This window comes from Athene cunicularia (genome assembly GCF_003259725.1).
Source record: "Athene cunicularia isolate RWA chromosome 15 unlocalized genomic scaffold, athCun1 chr15_part1, whole genome shotgun sequence".
NCBI lineage: Eukaryota > Metazoa > Chordata > Aves > Strigiformes > Strigidae > Athene > Athene cunicularia.
Window position 1 is genome coordinate 148053 of NW_020799121.1, and position 20470 is coordinate 168522.

The 20470-nt window shown below is 52.3% G+C and overlaps 4 protein-coding genes across 5 annotated transcripts in view; all 4 read right to left on the reverse strand.

Moving 5' to 3' along the window:
* The window catches only part of POLE (DNA polymerase epsilon, catalytic subunit), a 40465-nt gene extending 30899 nt beyond the window's left edge, over window positions 1-9566 (reverse strand). For both annotated transcript variants that reach the window (XM_026860089.1, XM_026860088.1), the window contains exon 1: window positions 9562-9566. The gene's annotated coding sequence lies outside the window, so the exon portion shown is untranslated. The remainder of the gene's footprint in view (window positions 1-9561) is intronic.
* Window positions 7957-11501, reverse strand: LOC113486171 (caspase recruitment domain-containing protein 8-like). The gene is made up of 6 exons (XM_026859894.1): window positions 11475-11501; window positions 10660-10722; window positions 9703-9764; window positions 9399-9619; window positions 8748-9007; window positions 7957-8136 (listed from the first exon to the last, which is right to left on the reverse strand). Exons 2-6 carry the CDS (start codon window positions 10666-10668, stop codon window positions 7957-7959), a joined length of 732 nt encoding a protein of 243 aa, XP_026715695.1. The 5' UTR covers window positions 10669-10722; window positions 11475-11501.
* On the reverse strand, window positions 10666-12330 carry LOC113486334 (ubiquitin-like). Its single transcript, XM_026860110.1, has 2 exons — window positions 12052-12330; window positions 10666-11507 (listed from the first exon to the last, which is right to left on the reverse strand). Exons 1-2 carry the CDS (start codon window positions 12308-12310, stop codon window positions 11407-11409), a joined length of 360 nt encoding a protein of 119 aa, XP_026715911.1. The 5' UTR covers window positions 12311-12330; the 3' UTR covers window positions 10666-11406.
* A 1925-nt stretch (window positions 12331-14255) lies between these two features.
* Window positions 14256-20464, reverse strand: LOC113486333 (caspase recruitment domain-containing protein 8-like). The gene is made up of 5 exons (XM_026860109.1): window positions 20402-20464; window positions 19665-19790; window positions 17477-17621; window positions 16234-16275; window positions 14256-15137 (listed from the first exon to the last, which is right to left on the reverse strand). The coding sequence occupies exons 2-5, from the start codon at window positions 19671-19673 to the stop codon at window positions 14872-14874; spliced, it is 462 nt and encodes a 153-aa protein (XP_026715910.1). The 5' UTR covers window positions 19674-19790; window positions 20402-20464; the 3' UTR covers window positions 14256-14871.
* Between the last annotated feature and the right edge of the window lie 6 nt (window positions 20465-20470).

Consider the following 20470-nt stretch of genomic DNA (forward strand, 5'->3'; position numbering starts at 1 on the left):
CAGCTCAGCTCAGCTCGGTGGCGGCTCAGCTGTAGCTGCAGGGGGGTGATGAATAAGCTGGAGGGGAGGAAGGGCTGGACAACTTAGCTGGCCGGCAGCTCGTGCAAGTCAGCAAAGGCAAATGCAGAGCCCTGTGTCTGGGATGGAACAGCCCCACGCCAGACCAGAGCCTGGGCACTGGGTGGACACAGAAATCATCTTTGCAGGGAAGGACTCGGGAGTCCTGGTGGGCCCGCAAGTTGAACAGGAGTCAGCAGTGTGCCCTGGCAGCAAAGGCTGGCTGCTTCTCAGCCTGTATTAGCAAGACCATGGCCAGCACAGTGAGGTCAAGGATTCCTGACCTCTGTTCAGCACTTCCGAGACCACATTTGGACACTGGATCCAGTTCGGGGCTTCCCAGTACAAGAAAGACACGGACATGCCGGAGCAAGGCCAGCTCCAGGCGGTAGTGCACGATAGGCAAGCAGAGGCAAAGGGACTTGGGTTTGTTCAACATGGAGGAGAGAAAGTCACAAGGAGAACTAATCACTGACTTTAACTACATGAATGTGAAGGAGGACTACAGAGAAGACAGAGCCAGCCTCCTGCATGTGCACAGCAATGTGATGAGAGGCAACAGTCACCGGCTGCAGCAAGGGAAGCTCCAGTTAGAGAACAGGGGGAAAAAATCACAGTGAGGGTGTTACACCACTGGACTAGAGATGCAGGGAGGCTGTGGTAGGTCCATCCTTGGAGATATTCGACCCTGACTGCACACATCCTTGAGCACCTTGATCCGACTTTAGAACTCACATGCTTTGAGCAAGAGGTTGGACCAGACACTTCCTGAGGTCCCAATCCAACCTAAGTTTCTCTGATCCCCTTTTCATAATCATGATGCAGTGCAGACCCATGAAAGGAGATTTTCATAACCAGCCCTGAACGTGTGATTGGACTGTTACCTGCTCTCAGGATGTCACAAACTGCTGTCCAAAACAAGTAAACACAAGGGCTCAGTGGCCAAATCTTCCCAGATTTTCCCAGCCATCGCAATCTGATTGCCACAGGCTGTGGTGCTCAAAATCAGAAATGCTCAGACGAGATTTAATAGAGAAAGAAGCCATGGCACATCACAGCACAGAGAGAAGGTGTCTTCCCAGTCCTGCTCCTAAGCTGAAGGAAACTCACTGCAGAGAAGATGAAGATGAAGGACTTGGGACCACAACTGAGTCAAGACCTCTGAAATTCCTTCTTGATATGCATCTATGCTAAGGCCAACAAGGCCCACATTAGGATTTCTGCTATAAGGAAAAACAAACACAACCCCTTTGGGGCTTGGAGTGTGCTCCATGCTCACTTGTAACCAGTAGAGTTCCCTGCACCCCTGGCTCTGAGACCCACTAAGACAGATTCTGGCAGCAGAACATGGCTAAACACAGAGACTTCTGTGGGAGTTAGGGTCTTGCACTCGGAAGATATCGTGTTGTACGAGAAGATAAAACGTAGGCAGACGGATGTGACGTCATAAACCCAGGGTATAAAAAGCGGTGGCACCATTTGCCATCCATCACATTGATGTCTGTGTGCGGATGGACTGAGCGGCCTGGGGTTGGCCACTGTGTTGTTTTTCCCTGAGCCAGGTCGTTAAGCATCATTAAGCAACAAATGGTGCCGAAACCCGGGAAGTGGGAAACGGCTTGCTAGGGAAGACGCCCAGTGTTCCACTGCTGTAGGGAGGACACTCCCAGGACCAACAAGGAGGGGGAACATCCTTGTGAAGGTTGCCTTGTGAAGGTCGGATTGCAGTTCCCAAGGACTCGCGAGGACGATGGAAGCTCTCATGAAGGTCGTATCACAGTTACATAAGCAGTGGGGAAGTGAGTGCAAGTCTAAAGATTTTACTCGCACTGGCGCGAGGCTTTTACAACCCTCGGGTTGTGGGAAAGACTTTAAGTTGTGGGAGAGGGTTAAACTAGCCCTTAAGAAAGCTATACAGAAGCAGAAAACTGGGAAGGCGGCAAAAAACTGTTTATTGGCCACCCTGAGATTAGGGGTTGGAGCGGCCACTCAGACTACTAACCTCCCAAGCGATACTGATTATATTGAGCCAAAGAATTCGCAGGAGGGCAGTACACTCCCTCAATCCTCGGACCCCGATCCGCTTATGGAAGGGGAAGGGCGAAAACAAGTAAAATCTTTCCAGGGCGGTTGGGTAGAGGAGGCAAGAAAATCCTTCTGGGGCGGTTTGGTAGAGGAGGCAAGGAACGCCGCAGAAATATCAGAATCAATACAAACCTGGGACCGACCACCACCCTATGTGCCCCAGAATGGCGCCGAATAAAGAGGGGGAGGACAAGATAAAAATGGTCCCGACGAAAAGAATGAGGAAGTGCCAGCAACCACAAGCAAGGCTAGGGGGGAGGAGTGTACGGGTGAGAAGTACAGAGCCGGAGAGAATAAAAGGAAAGGTGGGGGGAGTGTTCGGAGAGGAGTGGAGAGCGCAGGCAAGGGGCAGAGAGCCAATCTAAGCGGCCACCCGGAGAGACACCTTGATAAAGCAGGGCCCTCCCCTAGCAGGAGGTGGGGCAAGCCTAGGGGAAGGGAGCGGCCCACCCGTAAGGGGAGTGGAAGGGGAAGGAGTCTAACAAAAAGGAGCCTGGAAGTGACCTGGCAGCCGAGTTCCGACTTCGGGTCAGACAGTAGTGAGGACAAATGGTTTACAGCCGACTTAAAGGAAAAAGGAACGGGAGCAGACAGAACTAAATGCCAACACCCCCCACTCACGCACTCTAAAGAGAATCCACGAGAAAAGCAAACCCCCCTCACGGACTGGAGAGAAATAAAAATTACATGTGCCGACTTACTCCCACTGGCAGCACTAGCATTCCCTGTCTGGGTGACAGATGGGGGACAGAGGGTTTACTCGCCCATAAACCCTAAAGATATACAGGCAATTGGTAAAGCAATTGCCGATAAAGGTCTCAATTCTGCCTTAGTCTCCACCCTTATTGATGGTGGTTTTGGGGGAGACGACATGCTCCCATTTGACATAATACAAACTTGTAGACTAATCTTTGACGGAGCAGGGATGATTGTTTTTAAACTAGAATGGGAGGATATTTGTAGAAGATTATTGGCTCAAGTAGCGGGAGCAGACCATCCCTTGCATGGATCTAGCTTGCAACGTCCGATGGGCACAGATCCAGAGATAATTACCCCTCAAGCGCAAGCTCAAGGCCTACAAGCCCAGGAAATTATGGCAACTTCTCATGCGGCCAGAGACGCCATTTGCATAGCTTGTAGGGTCATTGCAAAGCCGTCCTCTTGGTCTACTATTAAACAAAATGAAAGTGAGAGCTTCACACAGTTCATAGACCGCCTCCAGGCAGTGATCGACTCTTCAACATTACCTGCAGAGGCAAAAGGCCCAGTTGTAACAGAATGCATTTGTCAACAATGCAATTTGGCAACCAAAGAAATTTTCCAACCCTGGATGGAGCAAAGCACTCCCGAACCCACTCCCCCCTCGAGAAGCGATCAATTTTATGGCTCAACTTATTATAGCTCAACCTGCGCCACAGCCCCAACTGCAACCATCATTCAATACATGGATGATATCTTAATCGCCGCACCGTCAGAAAATCAAGTGGACCACTTGGTGTCAACAATTTCAGAAACCCTGAAAGCAAACGGGTTCAAAATTGTGAGCACAAAAATTAAGAAAGGACCATGTGTAAGCTTTTTAGGAGTAGGAATTACAGGTTCTTATATAACCCCTCCTCAGGTAAAAATCCGTCGACACATTGAAACACTTTATGATATACAACAGCTAGTAGGGTCTTTACAATGGCTCCTCAATATCGTCCTAATTCCCCCTGAAATCATGGCCCCCCTGTATGATCTTCTAAAAGGAAAAAACCCATGGGAGAAAAAAGCTCTGATGAAAAAAGTGGTGAACTCTTTTGATTTCATCAAACAGCAGGTATCGTCAAGCACGCTCGCCAGATGGGACCCGAATGTACCACTTGATCTGTACGTACATTTCACGTCAGGAGGAGGAGTAAGAGCACTAGCTCAGGGCTCCCCTGAAAAAGCCCAACCAATACAATGGATAGCTCTGGCAAAACCATCATGTGCTTTCTCTCCAGGGGTCGAGTGCATTGGTAATCTCATCATGAAAGGCAGAAAACTCACCCTAAGACACTTGAGCATCAAGCCCGCCAGAATATACCTACCCTTCTGTAAGCAGCTCTCAACGCAGTCAGTGACGACATCAGAGTATGTAGCTATAGCCCTGACTGGATTTGGTGGAGAAATCCGGTATGCCACAAAACCTCCCTGGACTCAAATGCTGGTGGTTGTAGATGTTGACCCCCCATCTAAGGTCATGGACCAACCTCAGGAAGAACCAACAGTCTTTACAGATGCATCTTCAATGACATCGACTGCCGTAGCAGTGTGGCAATCAGGAGACAAATGGCACCGTATCAAACCAGCCGATTATGAGCTTTCAGTTCAACAGCTAGAAGCAGCAGCTATAGTACGAGCATGCGGGTTGTTCCCAATGGAACATCTCAATATAGTGACTGACTCCATGTTTGCAGCTAAACTTTGCCTAGCCATGTCAGGTCCTGGCGTGACAACATCCACAACAGCGCTAATGCTCAAAGAGGCACTCTCCACCAGGAAAGGCACTGTTTCAGCTCTCCATGTCAACAGTCATAGTCCTGTTAAAAGGTACTTCCAAATCGGTGATGATAAAGCTGACACTGCTGCAAAAGAATTACAGACGCTAAGGGAGGCCCGTCAACTACATGAATCTCTGAAATCGAAATTAGAAATATTAGCAAAGACAGAAGGCTTTACCAACGCCATTCCATCAGAAGACCAAGTACGTCTTTTGGCAACTGCCCTGCTAACGTTAAACCAATTCCCCAGAGGAGAAGAGGTACATAGCCCCGCCCAAAAATACTGGACCACTCGAGCATTAGAAGAAGGTCGACCGGCCACAATCAGAAATGAACTGGGAAAATGGGAACAGGGGTGGAGGATAGTTTTAACAGGACGGGAGTATGCCGCAGTTAAAAAGATGGTGAAATTAAATGGTGCCCTCTTAAGTCTATTAAACCCGACCTTTAGGATGAAACTAATGAGAACTATAAGTTTTTATTCGCAGTACCTAACCATCGGGCGCCCCCGTAACCCGTATGCTCCTGTGGCAAGAGAGGAGAGTGAGTCGGAGAATACCCTGACTACAGCGGAGAGCTCTGCTTCACCAGAACCCAAGCGTCAGCTGAGACGCCCCCACAAAGGGCTGCTGCGATCTTTCTGTTTAATTTTGCTTTTAGGGTTCATAGTATCTTGTGGCTCGTATGAACACCAGCCGTGGGAACGGGTATTAACGAGATGGGATCAAGAGATACTGCAAACAATCATCACTTCGGGGCCCCTAGCTTTCAGGTAAAACTCTGTGACTTAGCCCCAGTAGAGTCCTGTTTACACACGTCGAGCTATTACATGTGTCCTAGCTCTAACCCTGGCAGGCCTTACTGTAACGCCCCCAATCAGTATTACTGTTCCCACAGGGGATGTGAGACAATTGCCTCAGATTGGGTGCCAGAAGCAGGACCAGACAAATATTTGAAAGTACAACCAGGACCTTACAGGTGTGTCATTTCTCCAAAAGACCCCTTAAGACCAGGGCTAGAAGCAACCCATGGGAAAATCAAGAATTGGTGTCTGTACCTTATGCTCAGTGTCACCAATGAGGATGATCTGAGATGGATGATTGGGAAAATTTGGGGCGTCAGACACTATGAATCTAGTACGGACAGGGGGAGCTTGTTTTCTATTAGAAAACGGGGTATACAAAGCAGCACAGCAATCGGCCCCAATGTCATAGTCAGAAACGACAATGATGCTGAACAAGGAAGAGAAAGCTTGCCATTATCCACCCCTATCCTAACTACTCCCCTAGTAGCTAGGCAGATCACCCCTCCAAGCGAACCCAAGGTGGGCCCTTACCGCTCACCTGATAAGCCGTTCCTTAATGCACTGAATGCTCCCTTCTTGTCACTGCACCAGTCAGATCCAGACCTCACGAGCTCCTGCTGGCTGTGCTACGATATGAACCCGCCCTTTTATGAGAGCATCGCCCTCAATGCCTCCTTTTACTATTTGCCAGACAATAATCCAACTCAATGCAGGTGGGACACACCACGGAGAGGGATCACCCTGAACCAGGTCAAGGGCCAGGGCGTATGTCTGGGCAATACCTCTTTGGCAAACTGGGGTAGTTTTGTTTGTGCGAAAACTGTTCGGGTCAACAGAGCCTACAAATGGGCAATCCTGTTCACATCCACAATGTGGGTCTGCCACAAGTCAGGAGTAACCCCCTGTGATTCCCTTATCCTTTTTGATAATTCTGCCGACTTTTGTGTCCAAGTTATAGTTGCTCCTAAGGTCCTATATCACCCAGAGGAAGACCTATATCACTATTTCGAAGAACCTCACCAGATTGATAAAAGAGCGGTACTAACAGGCATCACCACTGCAACGCTGCTTGGGCTAGGAGCGGTCGGCACAGCCACAGGAGTTACGGCCCTCGCGACCCAGTGCCAGGGATTATCCCAGCTACAAATGACCATAGATGAGGACCTACAAAGAATTGAAAAATCTATCTCCTTTTTGGAAAAAGTCTTTGTCCTTTCGAAGGTCGTTTTGCAGAATAGGCAAGGGTTAAACCTTCTACTGTTGTATCAAGGAGGTTTTTGTGCCACATTAGGGGAAGAATGTTGTTTTTATGCAGCCCACACAGGAATCGTACAGGACACCATGGCTGAATTGAGAGATCTGCTAGCCCAAAGAAAAAGGGAAAGAGAAGCCCTACAAGAATGGTTCAGCTCTTGGTTCAGACAGTCTCCATGGCTAACCATCATTTTTTCCGCTCTGATCAGCCGACTCACCATAATACTGTTGGTACTAATTTTGGGGCCTTGCATATTGAATAAGTTAGTGTCGTTTGTGAAAAGCCGCTTAGAAAAGGTTAACATTCTGTTTATCGATCACCAGCAAATGCTCTAAAGCATGCTCACTTGGCACTCAATATATTACCTCCTTAGTCTGTCATTTTAAGTCTGATAGTCTAAGTATTATCTATAGCCTTAATGTTTTATATGTATGCCTTATTTTTATATTTACTGGCATTAAGAACAAAGAACTTTAACTATTTTACCTTTAGAAACTCCGTTGGTCTTCCCCCAGAGTGCTGGCCAGGCTCTGGGAAGAACCCAACAGGAGATTTAGAATCAGATGTTCCCGCTTAAAGGAATTTGCCAGTCATTTTAGCCTGTTGATTTCAGAGCAGGACCTGCTTGCAGCGATGTTGGATGCCTCTCCTACGGATGGACGCATCACGTAGGGTTTCCAGTTTGTGAGGAAAGGCACTCTGAATCTCGCTGCACCCAGGGTTCCCTAGCGATTGCGGGTCTGAACGTTAGCATTCTTATTGATTAAGTGCACTATTTTATATTTTAATCACAAATAATATATTTAGTTTACCATTTTATCAATGATTGCAACTGCTATATAATTCCAGCCTTTATGAAACATTTTTTTTTATGTACGCTGTGTTTTTTAAGGTTTATCTAATTCCTAATCAATATAACCTACCAATACATTTGACAAGTATTGTCATACCATTAAAATAGCATGGGGGGAGGGGGGGGAAATGTGGGAGTTAGGGTCTGGCACTCAGAAGATATCGTGTTGTATGGGAAGATAAAACGTAGGCAGACGGATGTGACGTCATAAACCCAGGGTATAAAAAGCGGTGTTATACAATAATAAACACCATTTGCCATCCGTCACATTGATGTCTGTGTGCAGATGGACCGAGCGGCCTGGGGTTGGCCGCTGTGCTGTTTTTCCCTGAGCCAGGTCGTTAAGCATCATTAGGCAACAGACTTCTTGTATTTACTATTTCACTGGGGAAAAAAACAACAACAACAAAAAAGAAAATATCCCACTTACTTCAGGCATTATCTCCACAGAATTTGTGCTGGTCACTCGGTATGTGCAGCCAAAGAAGAGCTGGTTAAATGGAGGAGGCTTGGGAATAAGCTTTGAATCCCAACTGTTTTCTTGCTCTTCAATGGCCTGCAAAAAGTAAGCGTCGCTTTTGAGAGAGGAAAGGGAAAAGAGCTGTGAGCTGGAGGTAGCCCTCAGAAGGTCAAGACGAGACCGCCCCAAGGAGAACAGACCGCTGAGTGTGTGTTACAGGCAGTGCTGTGCTTCAGGGGCCAGGCAGCCCCCGCTCGCTCAGTGCAAGCAGGAACCTGCCATGTGCAGGCAGGACTTCAGGCAGGGCAATTGTACCGTCGCTCTGTGAGAGAGGGCAAGGGCTGGCACACAACAGAAGAGCTGGTATGCAGCCACCTATTGCTGTGCCTGGCAGCGGCCAGCAAGCCCTACATCTGCTCCGTGCTGCACAGAACCCTGTGCCACGGCTTCACTCATGCTAGCACATGCTGTGCCAGCCAAAACCGTGGAGTGTGATTCCTGGAGGCACCTGTGAAAGAGGAGAGGCACGGAGGCAGGCACAAGGACACTGTCCTGCGGCGGGAGGTGGGGGCACAGGGCTCTGTCTGAATTAGAGGCTGGTGGCAGAAAAACCGGGAGGCATCTCTGCTTATCAAATCCAGTCCCTGCTACTGCAGCCACCCCAGGTGGCATCCTTTTTTAACCCCACCTAGCTCCCTCTGCCATACCCGCCTCACACACTTGTCATCTGGGATCAGGTAGAGGTGAAGTGTTGTAACTGCAGCTCTGAGCTGATGGAAGATCAGCACGACGGAGTGAGCAGGGATTGATTTTAAGGTCGAACGTAACTTCCTCCAAAGCACACCAAGCAGTGAGAAGTTCGGCTTCTCCAGGACAGCAGAGAAAGGAATCACTCTGGTTGGTGTCTCCAGGGCCATCTGCCCAGATTTGAAGTGGGCAATGGAGCACAGGCTGGTATCCACATCTCCTGCAAGAGACAGCAAAGGCAACAAGGTTCTGTTTAGTCATCCTGGCCCAACCCCAGGCTGAGAAACCCTTCAGGGGATCCCGGGGGCTGATCGGCAGCTGGGCTGGGGTTGTGCCCCGGGGTCGTGCTGGGATCTGGGACGAGAGGGTGGGGGAGGAGGGACTGGTTGTATGGAGTGGGAGCTGGGGAAGGGACCACTGCGAAGGCTTGATAGAAAGTGAGAGAAGCACGAAGGACACTAAAGCAAAGCAGAAGAATACGAGGGACTACAGGGTACCTCAGAAGGAAGGGAGAATCTGGCCCTGCCCAGAGAGGAGCCAGAGATGTCCCCAGGGGTGGACAAGCTGAGGGATGGTGGCTCGGGAGATCGAGGTCCCTGCGGCTGCCGTACCTGCCAGGCAGATGAAGTGAGGGAGGTGCACTGCCTCCACGACCCCGGGCTGCACCTCGATGTGGAAGAGGGGTCCAGCGGGCACCCACATTTCCTGGTCAGCCTCGCTCAGATGACTGTTCCAGGTAGCGTATCCGTAGGTGATGGTCACTGCCGAATTCACCTCGAAGCCGAGGCCTGTGATGCAGCACTGGAAGACGCCTGGACCCCAGAGCTGAGCCCTGCAGGTGGGAGGGATGACAGGCTCATGTCACCTGGGACAAGGCTTCTGGAACGTGCTCCCGCTTCACCCAACAGCTCTTACCGGTACACGGTGCAGACCTCCAAAGCATCTAGGGTTATCTCTGGCATCACTTCTGGAAGAACCTGCAAAACATGTGTGGGCTGTTCTGGACTGAATGGAGTGTTGCAGGCCGGGTGCTGCTCGAGATGTTGGGATTTACAGTGAAGCACAATGCAGCTTGGCATGGGAGCTCAGATCCCCACAGTGGTGGGGGGGGATCAGCAGCTGCTGCCTGGTGCCCAGAAAGGCATCACTCTCATCACTGAAGAGGACAGAAAAATCACTGACTGTCAACTCCTCTGCCCTGGGATCTGAAACAAGCACTGGCCGTGTCTGAGGCTCTTAGCCCCTTGAACGAAGATCCCTGTAGTTGTGCCCAAGAGAAAGCCTGTGTGGAGGCACAGCCAGAAGGACTGAACACTGAGCCCCACTTGGGTAGATGCCACTGGGGTGGCGAAGGCATCAGTGAATCCATGCATCCCCCACGCATCACTCGGAAAGTGATGGGTGAACACACAGACCAGCTCACAGAACTCCAAACTATGTGTTTCACCCACCGGTTTTTAGAATGTATTTTGCAAATGGGAATTCCAGACAGGAAAGTTTCTGTTCCCTGAGAGAGAAAATGTTGGCTGCTGACTTTCTTGTGAGTAAAGCCTGCGCTGTTCCCTCTCTGCCATGGGGTATCAGCAGAGAGGACAGTGGCCACAGACAGATGAAATGTTTAGCATTGAGAACAAATTTGGGATGCGAGCAAATGGAATTTGCCTTCCCAAAAAATTGATGACTGGGGCAGCACGTGCCGAGCTTGTGTAGCAAGAGACCAGACTCTTCTGGAGGATGAAGAATTGCTGTGAATAACAGGTTCTGAAGGCACACCCACCCTCCCAGGTGACAGCCAGGGTCAGTCCCAGGCTCCCTTCTGTGCCATTTCCTTTGGGTGTGACAGTGCCCTGCCAGGACTGGAAAAGCCCTTACCTCCCTCATGCAGCCACACTTCTTCCATGGCAATGATCCCAACTTCACCCTGTGATATCTCTCCTGCAGAGGGGAACAAAGGGGAAAACGCTCACAAGCTGTAGTTCTCCTCTCCAGCTGTGCTTGCCTGCTGGAGGCAGGAGGAGAGGTCTGAGAGCATAAGCAACATCCCCGGCATCAGGTGTAGTGCTGGCCCTGCGCCCCGCTCCCGCAGGGAGGGAACAGGCTGGGGCAGGAGCTGTGCCCGCCTGGCCTGCCGGAAGGGTGAGGTCCCTCTCCGGCGGCTGAGGACAGCGCCCACCAGCTCCTGCTGCCCTGCACGCTGCTGTGGTGGCGATGGGCAGTGCCGGACTGCCCATCCTCAGGGCTGGCTGTGACTCCATGCGCTGCAGCTGTGCCTTCCTCCCCAGCCCCATGGTGCTCCTCACTCAGGCACCCCAGCCCCAGGCATCGTGTCCTGCCAGACCTCACCTCTGCGCTCTTTGAGGCCTTTTTAAGCCGAGATCGCTGATAGAGTAAACGCCGTGTGAGGAGGTCTGTAACAGGAACAGGAAGACATTGTCATTTTTGACCCATGTTTGGGAGAAGAAACCATCCTGAAGCAGCCTTCACCCAACCTTCCTGATCCCACCAACCACACTAGTCCTCTCGTGTACATGCTCCGACATCTCCCACAACTTCCACATCCTCCTCCATGGCCGTGGCAGGGACATGCTCACCACCATGCAGTGAGTTGTGGTCCTGCGCTCACCACCGTGCAGCTCCACCAGCCCCACAGCACCAGGTTCTCAGTGAGGACCAGGACGTGACCTTACCTGGAAACTCGAGACCTGCGCCACCACCTCGCACTGCAACAGCAACACAGAGCAGAGGAGAGGTCAGGAGGCAGGTCATGTCCAGAGGAGTATCCCACCCTCTGACCAACCTCTCCCTCTTCTTCACGCCTTTGCTACAAAACCTCTTCCTGCTCCTTTGGGCCCACGTGGACCAAGCTACCGGGAGTCCCACCCAGCTGCCCATCCCAGCAGGGCAGTGCACCGTGGGGCTGAGAACACGGTCCCAGGCTCCGCTTCTCCATCCCTCCCCACTGCCATACAGAGGGCAGATTTCTTGCTCAGCTTCCAGGAGCAGAGTCCTTCCTCTCCCTCCTGCCTTCTTCCCGCAGAGGTGCATCCCCGGGCCCTCGCATCCCTCCCACCTTCCAGTGCTCTGGCCGCTCCCTGGTGCACACACGGCTGCAGCCGCCTTGCCCCTTCCCTCCTGCCTGTGGAGGCTCCTGCCTGCGCACTGGGCCGGGGTCCCTCCTCAGGAGACACCCCGATCTGCACCATTCTCCCTCTCCCACCTTCAAATGGACCCTCACCCTCCTCCCCCAGGCCACCCTCTACTTACACCTTCGTAGGTGATACAAAGAGGACTCGGGTTTGACTCTATAGTACCGCAGGGTCTGGTCGTCCTCCAACTGCTTGCTGCCGTAGATCAGCCTTCCCATTTCGGGGAGCAGGGAGGGGTCCTGTGCGTTCAGCTTGGCCTTGAGCTCCCGGACACTGGTATCCAGAGACACTGGGATGACAAAAGTTTTGCCAAACAAAGTCTTAATAAAGACGTTGAACTCACTGGGGCTGTCGGCCGCGGGCTGCTGCTCTGCCATGGCGCCTCGTTCAGCCCTCTCCGAGGTTCTGCCCTTCCGCTCGGCTCCGTCACTTCCCCAGAAAGCGAAAGTGCCGGGTGATGTCAGGGCCGTCGGAGCGCTTTGAGGCCTCGGATGAGTGCTCCTCCTCCCGCCCACAGTCCCTGCCTGCACCCGGCTTTCTTCTCCCCTGCCTGCACTGGGCTTTCTTCCCTGCCTGCATCAGCCTGTCTCCCCCGGGCTGCTCCATTCGCACAGCCTCTCTCACTTGGTGCCTTACCTTTCCCCCTCTCCCCAACCCGGCTCCTCCTCTGGGATTTTCTTTCCTGGGGAAGGCAGGGCAGGGCTGTGCAGGCAAGGGCAGAGCGTTTTCCCAAGGGAATGGTGCAGCAGAGCCTTGGATCCAGCAGGAAAGCAGGTCTGGAGGTGGCAGTGTCCCCCGTTTGGTTACACGTCACCCCAGGGCCTGTCCTTCGGCCTCTCCCCAGCCCATCCCTGCCCTCCCTTTCCTGCCACCTCTGCCTGCCACAGGCTGCATGGGGGACCAGCCCGTCCCAGTCCCTGCTGCAGTGGCAGACGGGTGGGGGGGTGTAATTTGAGGGTGGTGGGAGGTGCAGGGCTGGGGGTTACCATGTCCCTGACCCCTGCAGAGCTGAAGGGAGCCGAGGGTGGGCAGCATGGTGGGCAGCTGCCTGGCACTGCTGGCACGGTCCTGTCAGCCCCCCAGTGAGGCACTGCTGTCCCCAGGACAGCCCAGGAGCCAGGCAGGAGGGCAGGACCTGCCAGCGGCATTCAGGGCTCCCTTTGCCCTGGCAGAGGGGGAACAGGCACATTTCAGTGATCGACCCTGTGGCCCAGGCAGTGCCCAGTGTGGGAGTGGGGTCAGGGTGATGGAGTCAGTGCCCAGAGCCAAGGCTGCACTCCAAGAGACGGCGATGATGGGGTCATGAACTGCCCGGCAGCTTTGTGGTGTTTACAGGGAAGGGAGGACCCACAGCCATCTCCCGGGGCCGGGGCTGCCTGCACGCCCTGCCGGCACAGGTCCTTGCCCTAGCCCAGCCGCCCCATTGCAGGCCACGCTGCATCTCCCACTGTTCCCAGGGCAGCGCAGCCCCACACTGCTGCTAGTGTCTTACCATCCCTCCCCTGGAGTGATGCAACATGTAGTGAAACAGGCCCAAATCTTGAACGCTTGTAGCGTCTGCCGTGTCTGACCACCCGTGGCCCACCAACAGAGCTTACTCTTGGCATAATTCCCTGCAAAGCAATTTATTGAACCCTTCCAAGGCCCAGTTCTTGCTGTTTGCTGGGCAGCTGTGTGGGAACAGTTTTCCACAACAGAGGCAAAAAACAGCCTATGAATTAGTGCGTGTGGTGATATTTGCTCCTTCCACTGCCTCCCTTCCCATCTGGGCGTTAGGTCTGTGTCCCTGCACGGCCTTGTTCCCAGCTTCTTCCTTTTTTGTATTTTCCCTGGTTGCACTGAAATTCCTCGATCCTTAACAGAGCAGAGACTCACTGTTAAAGTCTGTTTTAGCAGCAATGTGCTCACCAGGTGTTCAAGAGAGGGAATAAATATAAAGCAATACATAAGGCAGCAGTCTCATTTCCACCCCACATTGTGTGATGGGGACCTTTTCACTGAACAGTCTCTGGAAGCTCCTTTGAGCTTCCAAAAGTTACTGCCTTCACTTAGGCAAGTCTGCATTTCACCCAGGCTGGACCAAAAAAATCTCTTCTTCGATACTGGACACCAAAGCAGACTGCTCCTGCCCTGACGGGCTCATTGAACAGCAGGAGCATGCCACCAGTGAAAGCATCCACATGATCCAAGAAAGGAACTGATGTGAAGAATGTGATTTACAAAAGAAATCTGTTGGCGTTCTTTGGAATGTAAAGTGGCTGCTATTGGGTCAGCTTTCCCCGAAGGTGCATGAACCCGTATGTCTGATCTTTGCTATTTTTCGTGGCTTCTTTGGGAGGGGGTTCTTCACCTGGCTGCTGCTGGGGTCAGGAGACTTGTTTGCTCCTTCGGTGAATTTTGGGTAAACTAGGCTGGAGGGAAATGAGGGGAAGGATTGATGTTGATATGGCTTCACTTCAACATCTATGGCTTGCTGCGGCTTGTGCATGAGCCTGTGCAGACCCCTCTGCGTGGTAAAGCAGCTCCCCTCTTCCAGCCACAAGAGGTGCCCATGGACACTGAGGATGGGGAGGCTGAGCTGCAGGTACTGTTGTGATGGAAACTCCTCAGCTAGAAGGTGCCTGGAGCTGCTGGAGAGGCAGAGGCCCTGTCTCAGGGAGGCAGACAGGTCCAAAGTATTGGCACTGCATTGGGAACCAGGGTCTCTTGTTCCAGCAGCTGCGCACCAGCGACTGGCGTGACGCTGGTCCTCCACTGCTGGCAACCGAGTCAGCCAGGCAAGGCAGGCCTGAGATGGGGCTGCTTCAGAAGGCTCATTGCTGCTCAGCACCACGGATTTGGCACTGAAAGGTCAGGATTCATGTGCTGCTAAGCCTGACTGCCCTTCTGTTGCTCCCATAAGATGAGCAATCAGAGCACAAGCGGTCTGCTTCCAGGCCTAGCTGGTGCACTTCTCCAGGTCTGAGATGAGGTATGGGTCTTTCCTCAGGAGGACCTGATACAGCTGTTCCTGGGCTTCCAGTCCTTTCTTCTCAACTAGCTCCAGCAAAAATTGGTTCTTCCTTTGCCTCGTACCTTGACTATACACCTCCTCTTCTTCATCGCTGTTGATGACATTTGCATCCCGTAAGTGTAGCAGAATGGTGGAGAGCTGCACCATCCTGGAGCAAAGCTTGGTCTTGTGCTTCTTCATGAAGGCTGCACCTAGGATACACCAAGCTGATGTTACTGCAGGTGAGTGCCATGCCGTGGTACGTGGCACCCTAAGCCAACAGACACCATGGCTGTGTGTCCTGTCCCACAGCCACATGTCTCCATCCTTCCACAAAAAAGGATGGGCACCTGCTGCACCAGCGGTGGGAGCACTGGGGACAGGGCAAGGAAGGGGGCAGGAACATGAAGTCCGAGCTGGAGGAGGTGAGGTCGGTGGCAGCCCCCATCAGCCGGCGGCAACCGCCCCTCCCTGGGACTCCTGCAGTGTCTGGGTGTGAGGTTCCCATTCTGCCCCCTGCCCCGCAAGGTGAGGAGCTCCGAACTCAGAGCACAGGTTGCTCAAAGCTCTGAAATCTCACAGGATTGCAAGCTGCTTGTAAATAAACAGAACCTGGAAAGGCAGCCGATGCCAGCGGGGTGCTGAGCAAACCGCGGGGCAGTGCAGTGGGCAGCGCTGCCCGGCGTCTCCTCCCGAGCCTCCACCCACTCCTACTGAAGTGGGCTGAAGTGGGCACCCAGACGGGCATCTCCCTGTAGAATCACAGGGTGGTTTGCGTTGCAAGGGACCTCTGAAGACCACCTAGTCCAACCCCTGGCATGGGCAGGGTCGTCTTTCACCAGATCAGGTTGCTCAATGTCCCATCCAGCCTGACCTTGAACCCTTGCAGTGATGGGGCACCCACAACTTCTCTGGGCAGCCTGTGCCAGTGTCTCACCACCCTCCGTGTAAAATATTTCTTCCTTACGTCCAATCTAAACCTACTCTCTTTCAGTTTAAATCCATTGCCCCTTGTCCTGTCCTTGCTCTTGTCTGCCACCATACACTGTCGGTGCTCCCAGGGAGGTTGTAGGTCACTGTGGTGACTCCACGTGCATGGCAAGGAAAAAGAGTAACACTGAAATGTCCAAATTTGTCTCTAACTGAGCCAGGCCTCTCTGCCTCAACCTGTGGCTTAGCTGACTGGGTGTCCTCTTGGATCTGGCTTTTCATCAGGAAGATGAGATGCAAGAGGTAATGCTCAAGTATTGTGGCCCTGGAGAAACAGAATAAAACTCTAGAAATGCAGCTCTGAAACACTGTACTGACCTGGCAAGGCCTTGAAGGCAGAGGCTGGAAGAGCAATATCACCTGAAAGAGAAATAAGGGAGATCACTGGATATGCCATCACTGACATGATGGTGCCTAACCTCCCAGAACACCTTCCTGAGGTGCCTAATCCTCCACAAAGCTGTCAGCCCTTCCTCCTGCTCTTCCCCCCATTTGTGGAGAACTCAGTAAAAGGTCTTGGCCTCTGTGTGGCTGTAGGTGTTACTTTTAGAGGGTGCTGGATTACACCAACGCACAAGGGGTCTCAAAGCACACTGAGCAGCACCATAGCCTGCGCCTGTGAGATGCTGCTGCCCGCAGCGCCTTTGCCAAGCTTTCCCACAGTGGAAGCCACGTGTGGGGGTTGCTACTTGAAGTTAATGGCCCGTGCAGTGGCTGCTGAGCTGAGCGGGCAGCAGCTGGGAAGAGGCGTGATCAGGGACCTGCCGCCCTGGAGCTGGGTGCGCCCCTGTCCCCCCAGAGGACACACAAATACAAGTTTGGCACCCACCAGTGCTAACCCTGCTCCTTCTGCCTCCATCATCTGCCGTCCTGACCCAAGTTCTGCATGGGACCCGAGTCAGGGCGGTCAGCCCTAAAGCAGAATAGTTGTAAGCAGTGGTCTCCGGATGCCACACGAGAGCAGTCCTCTCACCATCAGCAGGCTTGCTGCGAGCAACATTTGTGATGCCACTGTGAGCAGAAACTTGTGGTGAAGGCAGGCTCTGGTGCATCTCGCCTTGCCCCCATCCTGTCAGCTCCAGGTGTGGTTGCACACTGGTGTCACACCCAGCAAATCTGGAAGAGTAGCGCTGCCTGGAACATGTCGGGTTTTGATGTTGATTTTCACAAAAATTTTGGTATTCTCCTTACCTCCTCTGCATGGCACAGTGGTTGCACTAGCACGTCCATGGGAGTTTGTTACATTAATGGGCTTTTAAAAATATGTCAGATTTCTATGCAAACAGCAGCAAGGGAACAGAGAGACACCAGCAGTGCTGTCATGATCTCTTAAACCCCAGCACCTGAAACTCCACATTAAATCTCATGCTCAGGTATACTGACATTGGGGTGTCCTTTCAGGTCCCTACTCTTCAGTGGCCAATTGATGCATGCTCAGGGTTTGCTTTCCTTGCAGGACACATGGACTACTGTGGCCACAGACTGCATGAGGTCTGCTTGGGTGGTGTATCTCTGCTTTAGCTAAGGCGAATGAGCCCCTAGATGGACCTGCTGTTCCTACCTGGTCTCAGTGATGCCCTCCAGACCACGGTGTCATCACGGGTGTCTGTCATGAGGAGCCCAACTTCCTCTGTCATGTCCTCGATGTAGATCTCGAGAAAGAGCTGCTGCTCTTTCGGACTCTTGTAGCAGAATGGAAAGTGTGCCTGTAAAGGTAGGAAGCAAGTTGAGTCTCTCTCACAGTGAGGAGCCGCTGTGAATTCACATTCATGGGGAATTCACAAGAGCCTGTGTTTCCTGGCCATACCAGAAGGGAAAAGACAAGGGAAGATGCACACGTCAGGGCTCTCTTAATGCTGCCGATATCAGAAATTTTGGTTGGAAGGGACCTCTGGAGTGTCATGTCGGACCTGCCTCCCAAAGAGGGACCAATGTCAAGTCTAGATCTGCTTCAGTCAGAGTACTGAAAATCTCAAAAATTAGACATTCACCACCTTCTAACCTTCTCTGATGGCTGCATCTCCACCAAGTGATAAATTTTTTCCTCACATTCGGCCTGAACTTCCCAGGTACAACTTATGGATTTTACCTGACACTGCTGAGAGCTTGACTCTCTCATCTTTACAACTGCTCTGCGAGGCAGACTGCCCAGTTACTACCTAATCATTCCAGGAATGGGAAAACCAAACCCTACCTTGTGATTCATGGGTTTAAGCCTGGCCCTCAATTCAGCTGAAGGCCCTGGCTGTTTGGGGCTGCGCTCAGCTCAGCTCAGCTCGGTGGCGGCTCAGCTGTAGCTGCAGGGGGGTGATGAATAAGCTGGAGGGGAGGAAGGGCTGGACAACTTAGCTGGCCGGCAGCTCGTGCAAGTCAGCAAAGGCAAATGCAGAGCCCTGTGTCTGGGATGGAACAGCCCCACGCCAGACCAGAGCCTGGGCACTGGGTGGACACAGAAATCATCTTTGCAGGGAAGGACTCGGGAGTCCTGGTGGGCCCGCAAGTTGAACAGGAGTCAGCAGTGTGCCCTGGCAGCAAAGGCTGGCTGCTTCTCAGCCTGTATTAGCAAGACCATGGCCAGCACAGTGAGGTCAAGGATTCCTGACCTCTGTTCAGCACTTCCGAGACCACATTTGGACACTGGATCCAGTTCGGGGCTTCCCAGTACAAGAAAGACACGGACATGCCGGAGCAAGGCCAGCTCCAGGCGGTAGTGCACGATAGGCAAGCAGAGGCAAAGGGACTTGGGTTTGTTCAACATGGAGGAGAGAAAGTCACAAGGAGAACTAATCACTGACTTTAACTACATGAATGTGAAGGAGGACTACAGAGAAGACAGAGCCAGCCTCCTGCATGTGCACAGCAATGTGATGAGAGGCAACAGTCACCGGCTGCAGCAAGGGAAGCTCCAGTTAGAGAACAGGGGGAAAAAATCACAGTGAGGGTGTTACACCACTGGACTAGAGATGCAGGGAGGCTGTGGTAGGTCCATCCTTGGAGATATTCGACCCTGACTGCACACATCCTTGAGCACCTTGATCCGACTTTAGAACTCACATGCTTTGAGCAAGAGGTTGGACCAGACACTTCCTGAGGTCCCAATCCAACCTAAGTTTCTCTGATCCCCTTTTCATAATCATGATGCAGTGCAGACCCATGAAAGGAGATTTTCATAACCAGCCCTGAACGTGTGATTGGACTGTTACCTGCTCTCAGGATGTCACAAACTGCTGTCCAAAACAAGTAAACACAAGGGCTCAATGGCCAAATCTTCCCAGATTTTCCCAGCCATCGCAATCTGATTGCCACAGGCTGTGGTGCTCAAAATCAGAAATGCTCAGACGAGATTCAATAGAGAAAGAAGCCATGGCACATCACAGCACAGAGAGAAGGTGTCTTCCCAGTCCTGCTCCTAAGCTGAAGGAAACTCACTGCAGAGAAGATGAAGATGAAGGACTTGGGACCACAACTGAGTCAAGACCTCTGAAATTCCTTCTTGATATGCATCTATGCTAAGGCCAACAAGGCCCACATTAGGATTTCTGCTATAAGGAAAAACAAACGCAACCCCTTTGGGGCTTGGAGTGTGCTCCATGCTCACTTGTAACCAGTAGAGTTCCCTGCACCCCTGGCTCTGAGACCCACTAAGACAGATTCTGGCAGCAGAACATGGCTAAAGACAGAGACTTCTTCTATTTTCTATTTCACTGGGGAAAAAAAAAAACAACAAAAAAGGAAAATTTCCCACTTACTTCAGGCATTATCTCCACAGAATTTGTGCTGGTCACTCGGTATGTGCAGCCAAAGAAGAGCTGGTTAAATGGAGGAGGCTTGGGAATAAGCTTTGATTTCCAATTGTTTTCTTGCTCTTCAATGGCCTGCAAACAGTAAGCATTGCTTTTGAGAGAGGAAAGGGAAAAGAGCTGTGAGCTGGAGGTAGCCCTCAGAAGGTCAAGAAAAGACCGCCCCAAGGAGAACAGACCTCTGAGTGTGTGTTACAGGCAGTGCTGTGCTTCAGGGGCCAGGCAGCCCCTGCTCGCTCGGTGCAAGCAGGAACCTGCCATGTGCAGGCAGGACTTCGGGCAGGGCAACTGTACCGTCGCTCTGTGAGAGAGGGCAAGGGCTGGCACACAACAGAAGAGCTGGTATGCAGCCACCTATTGCTGTGCCTGGCAGCGGCCAGCAAGCCCTACATCTGCTCCGTGCTGCACAGAACCCTGTGCCACGGCTTCACTCATGCTAGCACATGCTGTGCCAGCCAAAACCGTGGAGTGTGATTCCTGGAGGCACCTGTGAAAGAGGAGAGGCACGGAGGCAGGCACAAGGACACTGTCCTGCGGCGGGAGGTGGGGGCACAGGGCTCTGTCTGAATTAGAGGCTGGTGGCAGAAAAACCGGGAGGCATCTCTGCTTATCAAATCCAGTCCCTGCTACTGCAGCCACCCCAGGTGGCATCCTTTTTTAACCCCACCTAGCTCCCTCTGCCATACCCGCCTCACACACTTGTCATCTGGGATCAGGTAGAGGTGAAGTGTTGTAACTGCAGCTCTGAGCTGATG